The 18,898-nt window shown below is 42.2% G+C and overlaps 1 protein-coding gene across 2 annotated transcripts; it reads right to left on the bottom strand.

Moving 5' to 3' along the window:
- Positions 1–5,356: 5,356 nt before the first annotated feature.
- LOC127766751 (general negative regulator of transcription subunit 3) lies at positions 5,357–16,587 on the bottom strand. 2 transcript variants are annotated; one of them, XM_052291885.1, is made up of 16 exons: positions 16,393–16,587; positions 16,088–16,219; positions 14,035–14,172; positions 12,525–12,575; positions 12,014–12,103; positions 11,765–11,911; positions 11,547–11,657; positions 11,390–11,458; positions 10,248–10,988; positions 9,761–9,925; positions 9,301–9,367; positions 9,039–9,163; positions 6,286–6,555; positions 6,070–6,204; positions 5,772–5,953; positions 5,357–5,603 (listed from the first exon to the last, which is right to left on the bottom strand). In XM_052291885.1, the coding sequence occupies exons 1-16, from the start codon at positions 16,483–16,485 to the stop codon at positions 5,528–5,530; spliced, it is 2,592 nt and encodes an 863-aa protein (XP_052147845.1). In that variant the 5' UTR covers positions 16,486–16,587; the 3' UTR covers positions 5,357–5,527. The 2 variants fall into 2 exon arrangements, with proteins under 2 accessions (XP_052147845.1, XP_052147846.1); XM_052291886.1 differs by having other exon boundaries at positions 14,035–14,151.
- Positions 16,588–18,898: the final 2,311 nt, after the last annotated feature.

The raw sequence follows: 18,898 nt of genomic DNA, 5'->3' as shown, positions 1-18,898 counted from the left end.
CTCTCTGTAGATTGAAATTCAAAATGTTTCAGTTCTACACAAGCATTACTATTATAACACCACTATTACTGTAACACATTCTTTGTTAATGTAATTTTTATCATGTGTTACTGCCGAAAGTATAGTAACAACTTGTAAATTTACAGTAATATATATATCATGTTATTGCGCTTCTGTCATTCATAGCAACAAGATATAATTCATATAGTAACATAACTAGTTTATGTTCACAAAATTTGAACAGATATATAGAGTAAGAAAACAATAATATCTAGACATATAGTGTTATAGGGTGAGTAAGAAAACAATAATATCTAGACATATAGTGTTATAGGGTGAATTGATTAGGACGGGTTGCTATGAACTATGAGATTATGAGTTAAAGTCTTGAATTCATCAATTTATTTTAATTTTTTCTAAAAAAGAGAAAAAAAGAAGGTTTATTCGATGAAAAAAAATGAGAGACGGATAGGGAGAGGGAGGGACGCGCGGGGGGTTAGGCACCGGACTTATTCCTAACTATTCTACACCTCCCCCTCCCTTCCAATCCAGCCACCTCCCTCCGGAGCCCAACCCCCCGCGCGTCCCTCCCTCTCCCTCGCGCCTCTCCTCCAATCCCAATCCCTCCGTTTTCTCTCCCCTCCCTCTCCCGCGACCTCTTTTTTTTCGTCCCCTGGTCGGAAAACCAGGTACGATGGGTCCCCCAATTTATGAAACCATTCAAATGAAATCCCTCCCTCTTCCGCGACCTCCTCCTTTTTTTTTCGTCCCCTGGTCAGAAAACCGAGTACGATGGGTCCCCCGGCTTACGAAACCATTCAAATGAGGTCCCTCGGCGGTATTGTGTCCGGTTTTGGCTGAGGTAGCGCCTACGTGGCTCCTTTTGATTAGGTTTTTGACCAACATGGCATTGACGTGTCGCTTACATAGCAATTAGATCCCACAAAATAATAAAACCCATAAGACCCATATGTCAGTTTCACACAAAAAAATAAAAAAAGATGGGCCCATGTGGACCCACACGTCATCCTCACTACCCTCTTCACTCTATCCTCTCTCTCCCACTTCTCTCTCCAGCCGGCGGCAGAGCAGAGGGCGTGGAGGCGAGGGGCGAAGCGGGGCGGGCGGCGCCGCCCGTGGCCCGCCATTCGTTCCACGCGTTCTCCCGGTGGTCGTTCACCTGCCCCTCCACGCCGCGCAGTGGGCTCCGCCGGTCCAGCACCGCGTTCTTCGTCAGCCGGTTGAACATCCTTGCGACCGCCTTGTCGCTGCCCAGCCCGTTCGACACCACGCCGCCGCTCAGCAGCCGCACGTCGTCGCCGGACTTGATGATGCTGTCCATGAAGAACATGTACGCCGTCACCTCGTTGGTCCCGCGCTGGCGTGGAGGCGCTCGTACGCCATCAGGCTGGACAGCTTGTGCTCCGTCGTGTCGTCCACGGCGAGCTCCGGGATGTACGGCGTCCCGCGCCAGAAGCTGATGTCACGGAGGCTCCGCGTCGGGCTGCGGCTGAAGTGGACGCTCGGCGCAGGCGGCGGCGCCGTCCCGTGGAGGAGGCTCTAGTGGCAGACGTCGATTGGGTGTAGCCGCGCTAGGCCGTCGCCCGTGATCGGCGGTGGGTCTCACGTCATCGACATGAATCGGAGCACCATGTCGTTGATGACGTCGTCTGTCTGTCCATCACACCGATCAAATCAAATCGGTTCTAGGATGATTCTTGATTTCTTGATTGATTGATCGATTCCACGATCTGATTGTACCTACCGCTTTGTGCAGGCCGCGAACGACGGCGACGAGGCGCCGTCCTGCTCGTAGCCCGCTCCGGCCGCTGCTCAACCTCCTCCTATCGGCTTCGCGCGCCGCCGCCTGTTCCGCTCCTCCTATTGGCTTCGCGCGTCGCCGCCCGCCACCGCCGCCGCTCCACCCTCCTGCCAGCTTCGCCCGCTGTCGCCTTGCCTGTCCGCCTTGCTCTAGCGAGTTGGCATGGGAGAGAGAGGACAGAGATAAGAGAAGAGGCTGAATGTGACATGTGGGCCCCATTATTTTTTATTATTTATGTGTAACTGACATGTGGGTTCCATGGGTTCTATTATTTATCAGGATCAAATTGCCACGTAAGCGTCACGTCAATGCCACGTTGGATGAAGACCTAGTCAAAGGAGCGCCACGTAGGCGCCACGTCAGCCAAAACCAGGGACTATACCGCCGAGGGACCTTGTTTGTACGGTTTTGTAAGTTAGGGATGTGTTGTATCCGGTTTTGTGCTGCAGGGACGAAAATCGGACTAGATGACAAATAGAGGGATCTAAAATGAACTTATTCCGAATAGTTATATTATAGGGAGATGGGTGTAGAATAGTTATACTATAGGGGTGTACATTAGAGCAGTCCTATATATCTCTACTATTATAAAAATTACAGATGTTTTTGCTGGTATTTTGATACGTCATCTATTTATGAGTCGGTTTTAAGTTCGTTAGCTTTTGAAAATACAATATCCGTATTTGAGTCAGTTTTTAAGTTTGTTTTGAAAATACATATCCGTATAAGAAATTTTAAAAAAAAAATCGCATGCTAACTTGAGACAGAACAAACTCATATATATATATATATATATATATATATATATATATATATATATATATATATATACACACACACACACATACATACATATACATATATACATATATACATACATACATATATATATATATAAGCGAATTCCCACAGTAAATTTCACCTTAACTAAACCATATAACAATAGCCTTCACCTGTTGCAACGCACGGGCTTACGTATGTACGTACGGTTTGCCAAAAGAAAAAAAAACATATGTACTATAAATAAAGATAATAAAAAACCATATTTACGAAGTACCATCGCAAAAAAAATCAACGGTCTCTAACTTTCTACCATATATATATATATATATATATATATATATATATATATATATATAGACACACACACACACACACACACAAATATGCGTAGTTAAACTAGATCTGTGTATAAAATGTCAAATTAACGATCTTTAAACATTCATATTTTAGAGTATTTTTAAAATTATATATCTAATTTGATCACGTTGTATTCCTTTATCTAAATAAATTATTGACATATTCCTTGCAAAAAGAAAAACTATTGACATATTATAAAAGTTATATTATGGTCCTACTAAATACATCACCACACATAGAGCCAATAAATAGTAATTAATATTATGATGATTTTTAAATGATTACGCATCATATTTTAGGGTGTCAAATATCACTTGAAAAGTTTTTTATGTAGATATGATTTAGTTTTAATTTGTTTAATCTCAAAGTGTTTTTTGAAATTTTTCAGCAATACTTGATTGGTATTTGAGAAGTAAGCAGCATAGATGGTACATAGATGTGAAAAATATTTAAAAATATTTCAGCCAATGATCATGCTATAGCACAACCCTTTAATCCATCATGAGATTTTTGTTATATATATGTATATTTTGTTTCTCTGGGCAAATAGTTTGACAGCAAATAAACAATTAAATAATACAATAAACTACACATGATATATTTTCTTATAATTGAGGAATTCTAACATATCATTCATAATTAATAGATGTATATCATACATCCCACCGACGTGACTAAAGTTTACTTCAACAAATTAGTTTGAAAAAAAAAATTCTTAAAGGTGTCTCGTATGATTATCAAAAATAGGTGTTGAAAATAATTCAAGTGCTACGCTATATATATTTGTCAAAATATAAAAATAATATAGTGCTATGGAGATTATCCTGTTGGTATGTCTCTTTAGCTATAAATTTTGTATTCTATCAAATAATTAAAATCGCTTATTTTCAAAAGAGAGTATTCTATCTATATCATAAAGTTTCTTTTTTTAGAAAAAAATATTTTGATCATCTCCATTTCATCTTTGTCTTTCCTTGAAGGGCACCAAGCACCAACAACAGAGTTTGCTACAATGTCATAAGTGTCGTAGGGGCATATATATAGCTGAGTTGAGACCGCCCCAGTGGTGGCCACCGTCGCCAATAGTACTCAACTTACTACTTAGCAATGCAATACACCATGAGGGTGTGATAGTGAATTAGAAATTATAATTATGCTCTAGACTGGTATGTGCCTATATCGATGCAGGACCTATGTTTCAAGGCACAAAGAAAGAAAGTCTTGCCGACTATAATGAGCTTCACACGTTATAGGGGCATTTAGGTTTAACATCCCTTAACTAATTAAAGCTGTTCACAATAGATCCTTCGGCGGTTTTGACTACGGTTTTGTCCGACGTGGCGGGTGACTCAGCGTGGGACCCACGTGGGCCCCACACGTCAGCCACTTATTTCCCAACCCTCTCTTCCTCTCTAATCTCTTCTCTCCTCTCCACGAGCGATGGAGGGGGAGGAGCTAGGCGCGAGCTGTGGGCGTAGGCAGCGGTGGGAGGAGTTGTGCGCGGGCGGCGAGCACAGGCGGCGTTGGGAGGAGCACGCCCGCTGCCGTCATCGCTGCAGCCGCTAGACGCCGACACCAATGTGGAATCGGTCTCCTCCGGCGGTTGCACCCACTTCAGCTTCGCCTCCAACCGGTGGAAGAGCCGTGGGTCGTGTCGCGTCAACCCCCCCCCCCCCCCTCACGCCATAGCCGCCAGACTCCCGAGCTCCTGCGAGCTCACCGGCGACGGTGACATCTCCTTAGCGTCACAGCCTTGGCTAGCATTTTGTCGAGCTTGATTTGCGTCGAGGTGGTGAGGTGCGTGTAGTCGTTACCCATGGGGAGGCCCTTGGCATCCACGTACTTGAGCCATGGAATCCTCACCACCTTCTGGGCCTCCCTCACCGGCTCGATGAACTTGCCCTGCCCCGTCGCGATCCCCACCTAGATCACCAGTAGCTCCGGCAACGCCAGATCTCGCCGGACGCCAGAGGAAGGGAGGGAGGGAAGGGAAGGGAATGGGACTGGGAGAGAGCTCGCGATCGCGTGACGCCCCATAGAGGTGGCGAGGGTTTTGGGGGGTCGACGCCGCCATCGCCCGACACTGGCCACCAAACAAGGAGGAGAGAGTGAGAGGAGGGAGAGAAGAGGGGCAAGAGAGAGGGTGATGACGTGGTCACCTAACATGTGAGTGCTACACTGACTCAGCTACCACGTTAGACAAAACGAGGATCAAAACCACCGAAGGATCTAAAGTGAACAATTTAGTAAGTTAAAAGATATCATATATCTGGTTTTATGGTTGGAGGACGATTTTGTAACTCGATTACAAGTTGAGGAACCTTCAGTGTACTTTTTCCTCACCGGAATAACGGAGCTATTCGGAGAAGAAAGAGCAACGAAACAAGGCGAATGAGTGTTTTGGCCATTGTGTATGAATATGAATGGAAAGGAAGGCACAGAACAGCTTTTAAATCCAACCACAAAGTTAATCTGTAAGTGTTCCAGATTCCAGCAGTTCCGTTCTAAAAGTTACAAGATTCACAATGGTGAAAATGATTTGATTAGCCCTAATATCCTGGCTCTCTAATTTGTCTGTACTGACAGCTCATCCTCAAGGAAGTTGTACTCAAATGTGAAGTCGTTCTTGATTCTCTGACACCTGCAAGCAACGGTATAAGCAAGTTAAACACAGTCGAAGGGTACCATCTTAGAAATTAGTACTACTACTGCCATACTGAGCCCAGCTAATAGAGAACTCGATTGGAAACAGCAATACCATGCCAGAAAATAGATTCTAATATGCATGCAATGATGTTATTAAACATACCATCCTGATCCTGTGCCGTCATCTATGACATGGAAATCAAAGTACACATAAGATCCCCGCTCATACTCATCAGTTGTAACTTGTGGCTCCACGTGCCGTTGGAACCAAGTATTGTACTTTCTGTGAAATCTCCACGATTGCTTCTTTAGTTCTCTGGCACTTAAAAATTGCTGGTATGTGTTCTATGAAAGCAACAGAAAATGCCAGGAGAAAGAGCAAACAGTTTATAACTCATTGGAAGTTTCTAAAGGCAGGCAAGGCAGATGAAAACAATTGAAAAAAAAGTGTGGAAATTTACTTGCTGATAGTAGAAAGCAAAGAACAACAAATCCGTAGATAATGAATCGCCACCCATTCTTTCCCAAAAGGCAGGATTTGATACTACAGGTGCCTGAATTTGCGGGAAGCTGGCAGGGGTGACTGCAGGGTGCTTCTGAAAATAACAGAAGACAAAGAAGTTAGAACAATACGCCAGAATATTTTGTTCATAACAACTCTACTAAAATGATCTTACCGGAATATAATTTTTGACTCGCTCCGAGTCCTTTGGTTGTGGAAGCCTATGGAAAGCAGCTTCAAGCATTTGCAGATTATAAAGCAGATCATGACTAGTACTTGCAGAAGCTACACTGAGGTTATCACCAATTGCACCAAGATCAGATACACTCCTCCGGCCGATAACACCAACACCAGATGATGACATGCCAGGTTGCAAAGGCTGCCCAGCTGGTAGATCAGGGTCTCTAGATAGTTGAGTACCTTCTGTTATGGATGCTGACGGATTCTGAGAAAACAAGAACAGTAGGTGTTCAAATATAACGAGTTAAGCAAAAAATGAAAAAACTACGATACTTCCATCATTAATCTGAAACATTGCTCTCCTAAACGGTTCAGACACCTAGGCAAAACAAATTGTAGAAGCAGGGATAGTGAACCACAAAGCCCAGGCAAGGGGAAAAAACATAAGGATAGTGAACCATGAAGTCCATGAAGTAAATGCCATTATAGTATGCAATATTTGTTCTGCAATTCTGATGAATCATATATGTTAGCATTGTTCTTTCAACATCTGAATCACACCCAAAAAGCCAGAAATCCTCAAACTGAAAAATTCTCTATTGGTTTCCTCTATTAGAAAAATAGATTTACACTTTTCACCAATAGTTAGTCCACACTCCCTCCATTTCAAATTACTTGCCATTCTAGGATCAATTTTTGTACCAAAATACTTGTCATGCTCACATTCCAAAGCACTTTTAGAGGTGAACTTCCCTCCCCACCCTTCATCAATGCAGTCACACATCAATGCAATCACAGTTCTTATTGGCTCATCTCAACTAATTAGAGTTAACTAGCTGAATGCCAGTGCTTTGCTACGGATAAAAAATATTATATACTGCCTAAAATAAATAAAAGTGTATTTCCCATGAAATGTGTTACCCATCTTTTTGCTATAGGGAATATGTGGCTATCCATTTGATTTTATATGTGGCTAGCATTTAGATTTTGATTTTTTTTATATTAATAAGTTCCAAGGGATAATTTGCAAAAGAGTAAAATACACCAGCGGTCCTTAAACTTGTCATGAGATTTCACTTAGGTCCACGAACTTGCAAAGTGCACATCGAGGTCCCTAAACTTGGTTTATTGTATCATTCTGGTCCAAAGCCACGTTTGACTGTGGTCTTGCCTACGTGGCATGACATGGATTTTTTTTTTTATTTTTTTTCTCCCTTCTTCCTTCTTTTTTCTCTTTCTTCCTTCTTTTTTCTCAGTGGTGAGAGGCGGCACGAGGGGAGGGGTTGTCGCAGTGGTGAAAAAAGAAGGAAGAAGGGAGAAAAAAAATAAAAAAATTCCATGTCATCGTTCACGTGGTGTGCCACGTAAGCAAGACCATGGTCAAACGCGGCTTTGGACCGGAATGATACAATAAACCAAGTTTAGGGATCTCGATGTGCGCTTTGCAAGTTCGTGGACCTAAGTGAAACCTCCCGACAAGTTTAAGGACCGCTGGTGCATTTTACTCTTTGCAAAATTTATAATGGGAGTAGGTGGGGTGGCAGATTCACTGCCACCATTACCTTCTTATAAAGGAGTATAGATGACTGCTTTGGGAAAACAATTGGCATGCATTTAAAGAGGGTATCAATATAATTTGCCACAGCTCCTTGGTTAGTGTGAGATATGCTAGAATGCCAAGTAATTTGAAACAGGAGTAACCTTTTTTTTTAGAAAATGCAGAAGAGCCGGGCTTCATTTCATTAAGGAAAACGAACCTCCTATACAACCAAGGGCTCACAAACCCCTCACCCAGAACCCATCCACAAACAGCAAAGGTAAAACTAAGGCAACACATGACCCAAAAAAACACCCTACGACAGCCTGTGCCCTTGGGTTAGCAACCTACAAAGTAAAACTTGGAGCACAAGGGCTCCAGAGTCCAGACAGGCACCAAAGCCTAGCTTCTGTTGACACTGCCCGCAACACCTCCGTGATGTTTGGATTCACTCCTTTGAAAGCAGAGTCATTACAGCGTTTCCAAATTTCCCAAGCAACTAGGATAATCAATGAATTTCCCAAGCAACTAGAAGTAACTATTTCACTGATGATTGCAGTATGCTTGAATTCAAGCAATAGTGAGACATTAATTTCGCTTCTGTTCATGTAACCACCTTATTTCACTGGTTACCAGGTTCACATTGCTTGGGTGGCAAATCTTCTTGTCAACATGAAGCTCAGAATCAGAAAAGCACGTCCAAGTTCATGTCCATACTTCAGCATCCAACTCTGCCTATTCTACAGTTCCAGCATTCTATGGCATTTATTAACTTGCTTGTGCAAAGCTATTATAGCATTAACCTTCAAGCTTTAACATGGGCAAGTGGGGGAACATATTTTTAAGTTTTTTCTAATATTTTACACTGGGATACAGGAATTATCGTTAACCTTCTGGATTTGGGTTTTTAAATTAGCTCGCTTTTCTGATCAGCTAAAGTAGAATTCTATTAGTCAGAAGCTGAACTGACCAAATTAACCAACCAGAACCCCTAGAAGCTACAATCAGAATTCCAACCAATTGCAACTTGGTAGCATCTGAAACAAAGAACGACCCCCCCCCCCCCCCAACACACACACACACACAAATCATAAATTTAACTGTAGAATCTTATCACATGAAAATTGTGGAATATAGAAAGTTTGCATGGAAAACTATAGTGTTCCTAGAAGCTGATATTCTTGAGTAACTTTGCAAAAGTTGGATCATACCGAAAATGGAATCTTTGTATCATCTTCACTCATGTGTTTGTTTGCTCCAGCTGTTGCAACGGATTCCACACTAACATCTTCTGCAACACTTTGTTGTTGTTCCTCACTTTTTGTATGCCCAGATTCTGCACAGACAGGTAAATTCTCAATACAGCCAATAAACAGCTAGTGGTTAAATATTATGAACTTTTCCATTACATAGCTAAAGACTTGGGGATTTATAAGGCTGTACACAGCTGGTATGAGCAGAAAGAAGCAATACCTGGTACTTGTACCTGCCCAAGCCCAATACCCGCTTGGGAGGAAATAGAGGAACTCTGAGAGTTAAACTGCATAAATAAGATGACCAGAAATGTGAGACTGGTCTAATCCAGAAGCAAGACTGACTGGCATATCTAGTGCACCAAAAAAAGGTCCTACGAGGCTACAATGTTAATTCCTGTATTTAGGGTGTCTTAACAAGAAAAAATGCTGAGACATTCCCAAATGTGATTTGCCATCATATAGAAGGCACAAAATAATGAAATACTAAAATGCCATAAATGGAAAGGATTTTTTTTTATTTTTCTTAGTTAATTTGATGCCTTAATGGAAATCAGTGACCTTCCAAGGGGTCTGCACTAGATATATCTGATGTGATCAACTATGTTGTGTTTCTCAACCACAAGGAGACCTTCATGTAACACAATACAATTCAATTAAATAATAACAGCGTGAAGTACCTGTTGTAAGAGCGGGTTTGGTTGTTGTGATGGAAATTGCTTCTGACTTATGCCCGTTATATGAGAAACATTAAGAAGGCTGCCTTGTTGTTGTACTTGCTGCAATCTTTGCAGGTACTTCTCCCTTTGATCTGCAGAAATTTCAGGTCTTCCACGAAATTGGCCCTGGAATACAAAAGGGTTAGTGTAACATATTACAAAGATAATGCCAGTATGCAAAATCAAACGGGAATAGCAAAAGCTCAACATGAATAAAATCCATGATGGCATTGGATCAACAGGAAAGAGCAAAGCACAATTGAGAGCACGCAGAAATTCTGAAGATTGACTTGAATCAGTTATTTAGTTGAAAGACTTAAAACGGTGAAATACTGTTTTCAACAATTAGCAGGTCTGGCACACCTAGAAAGTTTATGGTAAATGCCAACATATGCAAGAGCATAGAAGAATTCAGAAGGGGTGGGTATGGGGGTTGAAAGGTACTTACCGCTTCACTTTGATTTTGCAAACCAGCAGTGTTTTGAGGCCTCCATTGAACCCCAGAAACAACTGGGGGAGAAAAGATTCTTCCTCCAAGAACAGTACTCTCATTTGTGTTACTAGAATCAGAGCTAATTGTATCAGTAGTCCTCAGAACCTGCTGAGGTTGAGCTTTATTACCAAGTGGTGAAATCAACTGCTGAGAAATACCACCACTGTTAATCCTCTCATCAGTATTCAACATGTTTCTTTTGGACAAGTCAGTAAGTGCACTAACTGATCCATTCCCTGATACTGGACCTATACTTATCGGAGCTGAACCTAATCCCTGGCTAGTTAATCCACGAGTAATACCCCTGCCAAGGCCAATTTCGGTGACTGCAGGTGATGATCTACGTGGAGGAAAGCTCATGTTGTCATCATCCTTCAAGGTACTAGATGAGTTCGCAGGAGCTGAAGTAACAGCTGGTATGTTCTCTGGAGCACTTCGAGCAGTGACAGAAGCAGGAAGTACTGCAGCTGTTGTGGTAGGAACAATTGGGCGTACAGGGGAACTAATGGTTTCAGCTGAAACAGAGACAGCAGCGGTACTAGTACTGATGGTAGTCGGCACGACTGGCACTGAAGGTTGACTTCCAACTTTTGAAGGTGGTGTCTGTGGTGCCGATTCAGGATTGCTTTCTTGTGAAGCCGTTTCCTCTGCTTGATCTTGTGATACACTTAGCGAAGGAGCTGCTGATACAGTAGCCTGGAGAGAAGGGAAGTTAGTAAACCAGCACAATAATAAGTGGTAACCAGGAGAAGACATTAGAAAAGGCCTGGACAAAACATATTTCCTTGATCTTGTTAGCACATGTTTTATGAAATCTAAATATTAGAAAAACAACAGAATTTTTTGAAGAATATGCAGGAGATAGATATTTTCATTGCATTAAGAACGAGAGTTGGCATACAGATAAAAGAACAGCTGAAGAAAGAGCCACAGGAGAGGACAAACGACAGGAATTCAAACATTAGCTTTAATTATAATGTGCATACAACAAAAATGGCATTTGACAGTCAAACAAGAAACAGTACATTATCAGCTAGACTGACCATGTGGTTAGGGAAAAGACAATCTAGTGAATCATAAATAATAATAGCCAATACCTGAGTAGGTGAAGTTGCTACAGAACTCTTCGTACTCAAAACTGCAGTAGTAGAAACAGAAGCAACACCCTGCCAAGCAAGAAACAAGGTTCAAAGATATACAACAAGCCCAAAGGTGAAGCGCGTGGAAGAGAAAAAAACCTCTACTACAGCTCACCTTGACAAGACTGGAAGGGGCAAGTGAAACCATGTCTTCTAGTGCTTCAACCTTCTCCATAGGTAATGTGCTATAGAGCTCTTCCACATCACTAAATTCATCAAAATCTTCCTAGATTTGAATAACGTACTGACATAATAAGAATGTGTTCTGCGCACATAGCAATAAACTAAATCGGATGAAAATATTGACACAAATAAATAGGAATACAGCCACACCTGGTTACGTTCAACATAGTCATCCAGGAAATCTTTCACATCATTAACTTGCTCAGGACTCAACTCATCATTATCCAAAAGTCTTAATATTGACTCCAATTTCTTTATGTGAGCTTTATGCCGTGTGATAGATTTCTCTAAATGTACCTGATGATGCAAAGTTACTTCCTCTATTCTAGATATTATTGGAAATATTTCTCACAAACACGCAAAAATGATCGGTTTGCACTGTGACTCAATTGATCATACCAATCGAGGAGGTCTTTGCTTTCCTTTCTTAATTGAAAGTCCTTCAACCTCAGCTTCGAAGTTATCAATTTGGTTTTCCAAATCACTAACCTGTAAACAAGATAAAGAATATAATTAGATATGTCACGTGCATGTACAACAAAGGAAAAAAGTATAAATGTTATAAGCAGAAGTCATCACAAATAACATGGTAATACAGTCAACTTCTCAATAAAAGTTATCAAATCAAAGATACATGCAATTGATAACAGTGATCAGATCAAAGAAAATATTTATAATCAAGGATGACAGCTGCTGAGAGATTGTATCTAAAGAACCCCATGTCTTCTGGAAAAAAAAATCAACTATGTCTTTAGGCCCTAACAACTCATGACAATGAGAACTGTCAAAACACAAAATACACCGTATTTTGCAAACCTGTTCTTTGCTTCAGAATGATTTACAGAATATTGGAAGGGCGTGAAGACATACACGCACGAGACAGAGCATACAGATTATGTTTCTAACATACCACATTGTTAAGCCAATCTCTTGTTTCAGCTTTTGCCTTCTCTTTTGGATCCTGCACAAATTAAAAATAAACCATTAGACTAAAGGGGAGCTGCAAAATCCTGCAACATACACAGAAACTGACAAAAAAGATAATTGATAAATCAAGACTCACTTTCTAAGACTGCTGTGTAAAATTAAGAAATAAGGCCATAACTAAGCAGACAAGGCTCGCAATGGAAACTTGGACCAGATACAAAATACAAGCTCAAATCTAAGTTGGATATTTTTTAAAAAAAACCATAAATTTTCCCAACAGCCAAATGGTCACTGCATCTCCTAGTTTTTGGAGTAAATTAATAGCTTGAGATAAATTTACTTTCTAAAAGACGTCAGTAGCATCATTGTAATTCCAATGAAGGTTATGAACAATCAGTTCAGAGCCTCAGGCTTCGATTTATCTTTACTCGTTTAGATAGAAGGGGGGTGGTACTGGTGTTGTGAGTCTGCCACCACCAATAACAACCTGATGTGCGGGACCAAGTGTCAGCGAACTAATGTCACCTTCTCCCTTCACCAAATCCCCAAAATTATAGCAGAAATCCACTCAATCACGCTTGTACTACCCAACCTGAAGGCTGATACTGCTGGCGGACGGTAGTGACAGTTCAGCAACAGCGGCAAGCTCTTGATGGTGCAGTTAAACCCTGTGCAAGCACAACTGCCCCTCAACACGGCACCGCATTTTCAACACCCTGTGCCACCCTCATGAGCCCATCCTCTAGCACTACCATCGATATCTCTTCCACCTTTTGTGCCATGCACCTCATCAAGCTCGCCTTAACCCAGCATCCATGCAGCAAGTAAGATCTGTGCAGTCACCAGTAGTGGATTGAGTTGTTGTTGCTGGGGTGTTTGCCAGATTGGAGAGCAGTAAGGAAGGAAGCAGAGGGGAAGAGGAAACATATCATGAATGAGCAGGCAGTTGAGCAGTGGTCTAACCATAGCCCACTAGTGTGGGCTGCAGCTTTCCCACAGGGTCATGGCTAACAGGCCATCAGCTGACTGAGCCAATGGATCAATCCATCCCGGAAGATGGAAACGGAGTTATGGTCGTAGGCATGTTGTGCAAAATGAAAACTAAAACTTGCCGTTGTGTGGCATCTGCTAGGGAAGTGCCAATTACCAGCTAGATAACCATCTCGAATTCACAATGGCATTAGTTGGATTTTGGACATCTTATTTCATACAATAGTATTGTTTTAAAAATCATAGCAACAGCTAGTTTTAACTTAAGTTGCTTTCAAAGTTTGAATATTCTAAGACGACGAATGCCTATCACATAAAGATAGAGTTAGCACAAAATCTGAACACTCCGTTACAAGATTACAACAAGCATAATGCAGCAAGAATTTATAATCAGAACCTTCAGCCTTCACCTCTTGCGAACAAAGCGTTTAAATAACAATTCAAATTAGTTACAACCAAAACCAGGAAAAGTATGATGCAAACAGAGGAGGGCAAGTTCTTACAGTTTTCGGTTGTTGACCTAACCCTTCCTTGGAAAAGGCCTTCGTTTTAGTTTCCTTCTCACAAACCTTAAATCGTTCCATCTCGCGTTCAATCTGCTTTCGGGCATCCATAAGAGCCTGCTCATAAGAGGCACTAACCTATGTCAACACATATATTATAAATGGGTTAAACCCAGAACAGTAAGTAATGTTAACAAAAAAGTCATTTGCAACGGCAAAATATATCATACAAAAAAAAAACATGATTGAAGAAGAAATTCAGAGGGGAAGAACAGAATACTGCTTTTAAAACTATAATCATGAATCCTGCTCCATTTCTTTATTGGAACACTCTATGTTCATGGTAAAATATGTTTTGTAGTATTCATAATTAGAATGGTTAACCAAGGTTAACAAGTACCAACAGCAAGATGAAGCAAATACTCCCTCTGCCCCCAAAATGTAAGAACTTTTAGAGTCAGGCACTAGTATTAAGGAGAAAAGTTAAATAAAACAAGGGATGGTTGTGATTGGTTGAGATGAGGAAATAGGTGGAGAAATTAAATGGGAAATGGTTGTGATTGGTTGAAGTGAGGGAGTAGGTGGAAAGGTATATTTTGGGGCAAATTTTGAATGGTAAAGGTAACTACACTTTGGGACAGAGGGACTACTTATTAAGAATGAAAAAAATGGACTTATTGAAATAACAGTGCATCTGGTTTACAAACAAAAACCTTCAAAAATAATTTACAAGGAAAATAAGCAACAAAAAGAGCTTCAAGGAGAATCAATATGCAATAGATTCAGTGAATTTGTCCCTAAGCTTGTGTGACCTTGAAGTTTAGCATGGCCTTCAGGTAAATTCTGAAATTCCGGTGGCCATCTGTACAGATTGATTTGAGACATACTGCAACAAACAGTAGTCTAAGTGAAGAGGATGCCTTAAAACAAAATATCTTCTCAATACAGTAGGTTGCACGCCTTGATCAAGTATTTCAGTCATATAACAATTGCAGCATAAGTTGAAAACTGTGCCACCAGACTGCCATATAAGCCATGTTTTGGGCTGAAGACCAAAAATAATTTCCAAAATGCTCTGTTGTACCAGAGTCGTTCATCTACTGGATCTCCTGATTAACAGCATCTAATACATCATCCAGATTCCTCTTTACTTCCCTACTGCAACTAATGCTGCAGTTACATACTTTAAGTACAGATATGTTTTATGTAGTTCCATAAAATGCAACTGAAAACATTTTAAAATTAGTTACCAAAAGTATGAATGCCGCAGTGAGCCAATAAGAGCCAACTATAACTACATCATCATTCAGAATTATCAGGAATGTTCTATACTCACTCTTAATTGAGATTTAGAAACACCACAGTAAATATGGATACAAATGTCAACCATGGATAGTATTGAAAAGTGGATCTCAGTTCTCATCATCTTTACTAACCTATCCCCAAAAACTATTCATAATTCTGCCAAATAATTTAGCATCACAACAGGCTTACAAACATCTACTGAAAACTTACTTAAGAATGGATTTCCTTGTCACAACAAGAAAAGAAAAGCCTACAAACCACAAAATCAGCATCCCATCTTAGTGGCAATAGCATCACATCGAGATTGAAGCTACACAACAATGCAGCTACTAACAGCATAAACACGAAAAGAGAAAAGGCGTTGCATACCAACAGTAACCTCAAATATATTTTCACGCACTCCCCGCAGACCACATAATGTATAATACATAACTCGCTAGGAAAGCTGATAGGCACCTAGAGTTCTGTTAACTGAATCAGGTAAAATAAAGAGCATTCCCAGATCAGTGTTTGTACTGACCAATCAGCAAGCATATAAGTCTTCACTCAACAAAACTAATCACTGCCCGTATGACGTAACTTAATGGAGTTTCTTCTAAAATCATCAGTTTCTCCGTACAATTAACTGGACAGAACAGCAGAACATACATAATTCTAAGCACAGGAGGCAGTGCATTGCACCATGAACCGCATCCCCTGGAGCTAAAGAGAAGCTACCGGCTACGGCTAAGAAGTTAAGAGGGCTCACCTTCTTGTCCTTGATCTCGCTGGACTGGATCCACGTCTTGATCTGGTCCCTGTACCGCTGCAGCTTCTTGATCTCCTTCTTGAGGTCGGCCTCGAACTTCTCCTTCTGGTTCGCATTCTCGGTGTCGTAGACCTGTACAAGCCCCACCGCCGCAGCAGCGAAACAAAAAAACAAAATCTCAGAGGGACAAACCAAAACCTCTCCGAAAGCAGCATCAGGAGGGGGAGACGAATTCGACGGAGGAGAAAACGAGGGAGGGGGGGGGGGGTCGGGCCGCCGTGGGGAGGGGGAAAGTGGGGGAGTGCCTTGTTCCAGATGCTGTCGAAGACGTCGACGCCCTCCTGGACCTTCTTGAGGACGCGGTCGATCTCGCCCTGCAGCTTTCGGCTGGCGCCCATGGCTGCCCCGCGGGGGGAGGTTGCCGGCTAGGGTTTACGATTTGGGGGCGGAGGCGAAGCTGAGGCGGAGGGGGAGAGAGGGGGGGGAACGGAACGACAGTGGAGGAGACGACGAATTATTTTTCTCGGGCGAGAGAGTATGGGTTGGATGACGTCAGCGAGAATGAGAGGGGGGGCCCTTGCGGTGGGCCGTGCTAGTGAGCCCATGGGCCTAATTTTTCTATCGATCTCTCGAGTGGGTTTGCGGGCCAGAGGCCCACTCGGCCCGTTTGAGATGGACTAAGATTGATGTGGGCCAGGCCCAGAATCACTGCGTCTCGAACGCTGAAAGACCATCACAGCACGTGCTACCTCTCTCTCTCCTTTTGTAGTCACAGTGTGTCACACTAAAAAACAATATAACCATGAATGATCCAGAGATATTCGACGAATTAAACGGGGTTAATATAATTAACTATTTTATGCTTCCTAGTACTAATGAGCCGTTGAGAAACGGGGGAGCTTGATCGACTCTTTCGTTTTGCTCGATCGCCTGTCACACGTTGTACGTAATATTTGTACGGTTTTTGATATAGACAAATAAAATAGTATAAACTTGCACTGTTTATGACAGAGGAAAAACCCCATCGATCGAGACACGAGGACATGGGCTTAATTAGCTTGCACTATTAACAGAACAAGCTAAGTTAACGATCGGCCACGAACAGACCAAAGATAAGCTGACTCCTGCACGCACCCATGTGGACTATTGTACCTGCACTGACAAGAATCTATAAATTTACAGGACAAATCTGCGTATCGGAATCACAGAGAGATGCAATAACAATAGTAGGGGAATAAACAGGATTGCAGGAAGCAGTTGCAGCAGCTCATCATCTCATCAGCAGCATGCACAGCATATAGCGATCTCAAACGGGCGTACGTACGTGTACGAGTTGTTCTTACGCCAACGCGATGCTATGCATGCATGCATGCACGGACGCATGCCCAACAACGCTTGCCCCTCGTCGCCGCGCCGAGCCGAGGACACGATCCATCCACCTGCGCGCGCGCGCGCAACGCGACGAACGCAACGTACTTGGGAGAAGAGGCAATGGGCGCGGCAGTGGATCCCCCACACGCGCGTTCCGTACGTCTCGCAGCTGCGTGGGCGAGCGGTGTAGATGACTTCATCAAATTCATCGTCGTCTCACTTGTTTGGCTAGCTAGTGCGCGCGCGTTGCATCGGGCAATGACGAGGCCTGCAGTGCAGTGCAGGTGCAGGCGTGCAGCATCGCCGGCCGCGGCGCAGTAGACGTTGCGGGTGGTGGCTTGGCTTTGCTCTGCTCTGCATGCTAGCTACTAGCCGCCACCGACCACGCTGCGTCGCTGTGAGGTTTGCCGGGCGGGACGAGACTGGACGTGCCCAAAATTTAATACTTCCGGCGCAGTAAAAAGCAGCTGGGATCGAGTAGTAGTGACCGTTTTCGGCGATGGGACTGCACGCCACGCTGGTGCAAATGCTCTTTTGGAGCCATGCCACGGCTGCACTTTAGGCACCCACTAGCCTCGGTCGATCTCATGTTCTTGCATCCGGATGCCGTGGCAATGCAAAATATTGATTGTTGGTGCTGCTCACTGCTCAGTGTTAAATAGGTCTCCAATATATTTAACTGTTTGTCATAAAACGGGGAGATGCTACGTACATGAGCGCAACTGATGCACGGTTGCATGCACACCACGGCCGATATTGTAGTATACTACTACTTCGTAGGTTTTTACTACGCCTGCTAATATATTGATGCCACACCGATGGGGTGATGGTACACAAGTCCAACTAGGGATGCAAGCGGGTCAACCAGCGAGTTCACTTATAGGTCAAATAAATGATAATTTATGGATTTTTATGTCGTGGCTCGGCTTGTCGCATCTAGACATGCAAGTGAGTCGATCTATAAACCCATTTATAGATCAAATTAATAGAAAACCCGCGGGTTACGCACTAATTTTATCTATAAGCGAGAGCGCGGACAAGCCTACTTACACCCCTAAGTCCAACCGGTAATCTTTCTGATTGTACTCCACATCCTAGATAGGATGTATCTACGGTTGTGATACACTGATATTTCCTCCGTTTTTTATTAAATACACATAGTTGACTTTTAACACATATTTGACGATTCGTATTATTAAAAAGTTTTATACAAATTTATAAGATATAAATCACGCTTAACGTACATTGAGTGATAAAACAACTAACAACAAAATAAATTAGTCATTCAAAAAAACAACAAAATAAATTATAATTATGTAATTTTTAAAAATAAAACGAATGATCAAACGTGTGATAAAAAGTCAACATCGTTATCTATTTAAAAGACGGAGGTAGTATGTTATACTAGTACCTAGCTTGATATTCCCTCCGTACTCGTAA

The sequence above is a fragment of the Oryza glaberrima genome, chromosome 3 (genome assembly GCF_000147395.1).
Source record: "Oryza glaberrima chromosome 3, OglaRS2, whole genome shotgun sequence".
NCBI lineage: Eukaryota > Viridiplantae > Streptophyta > Magnoliopsida > Poales > Poaceae > Oryza > Oryza glaberrima.
This window is presented reverse-complemented; position numbering and strand designations above follow the sequence as displayed.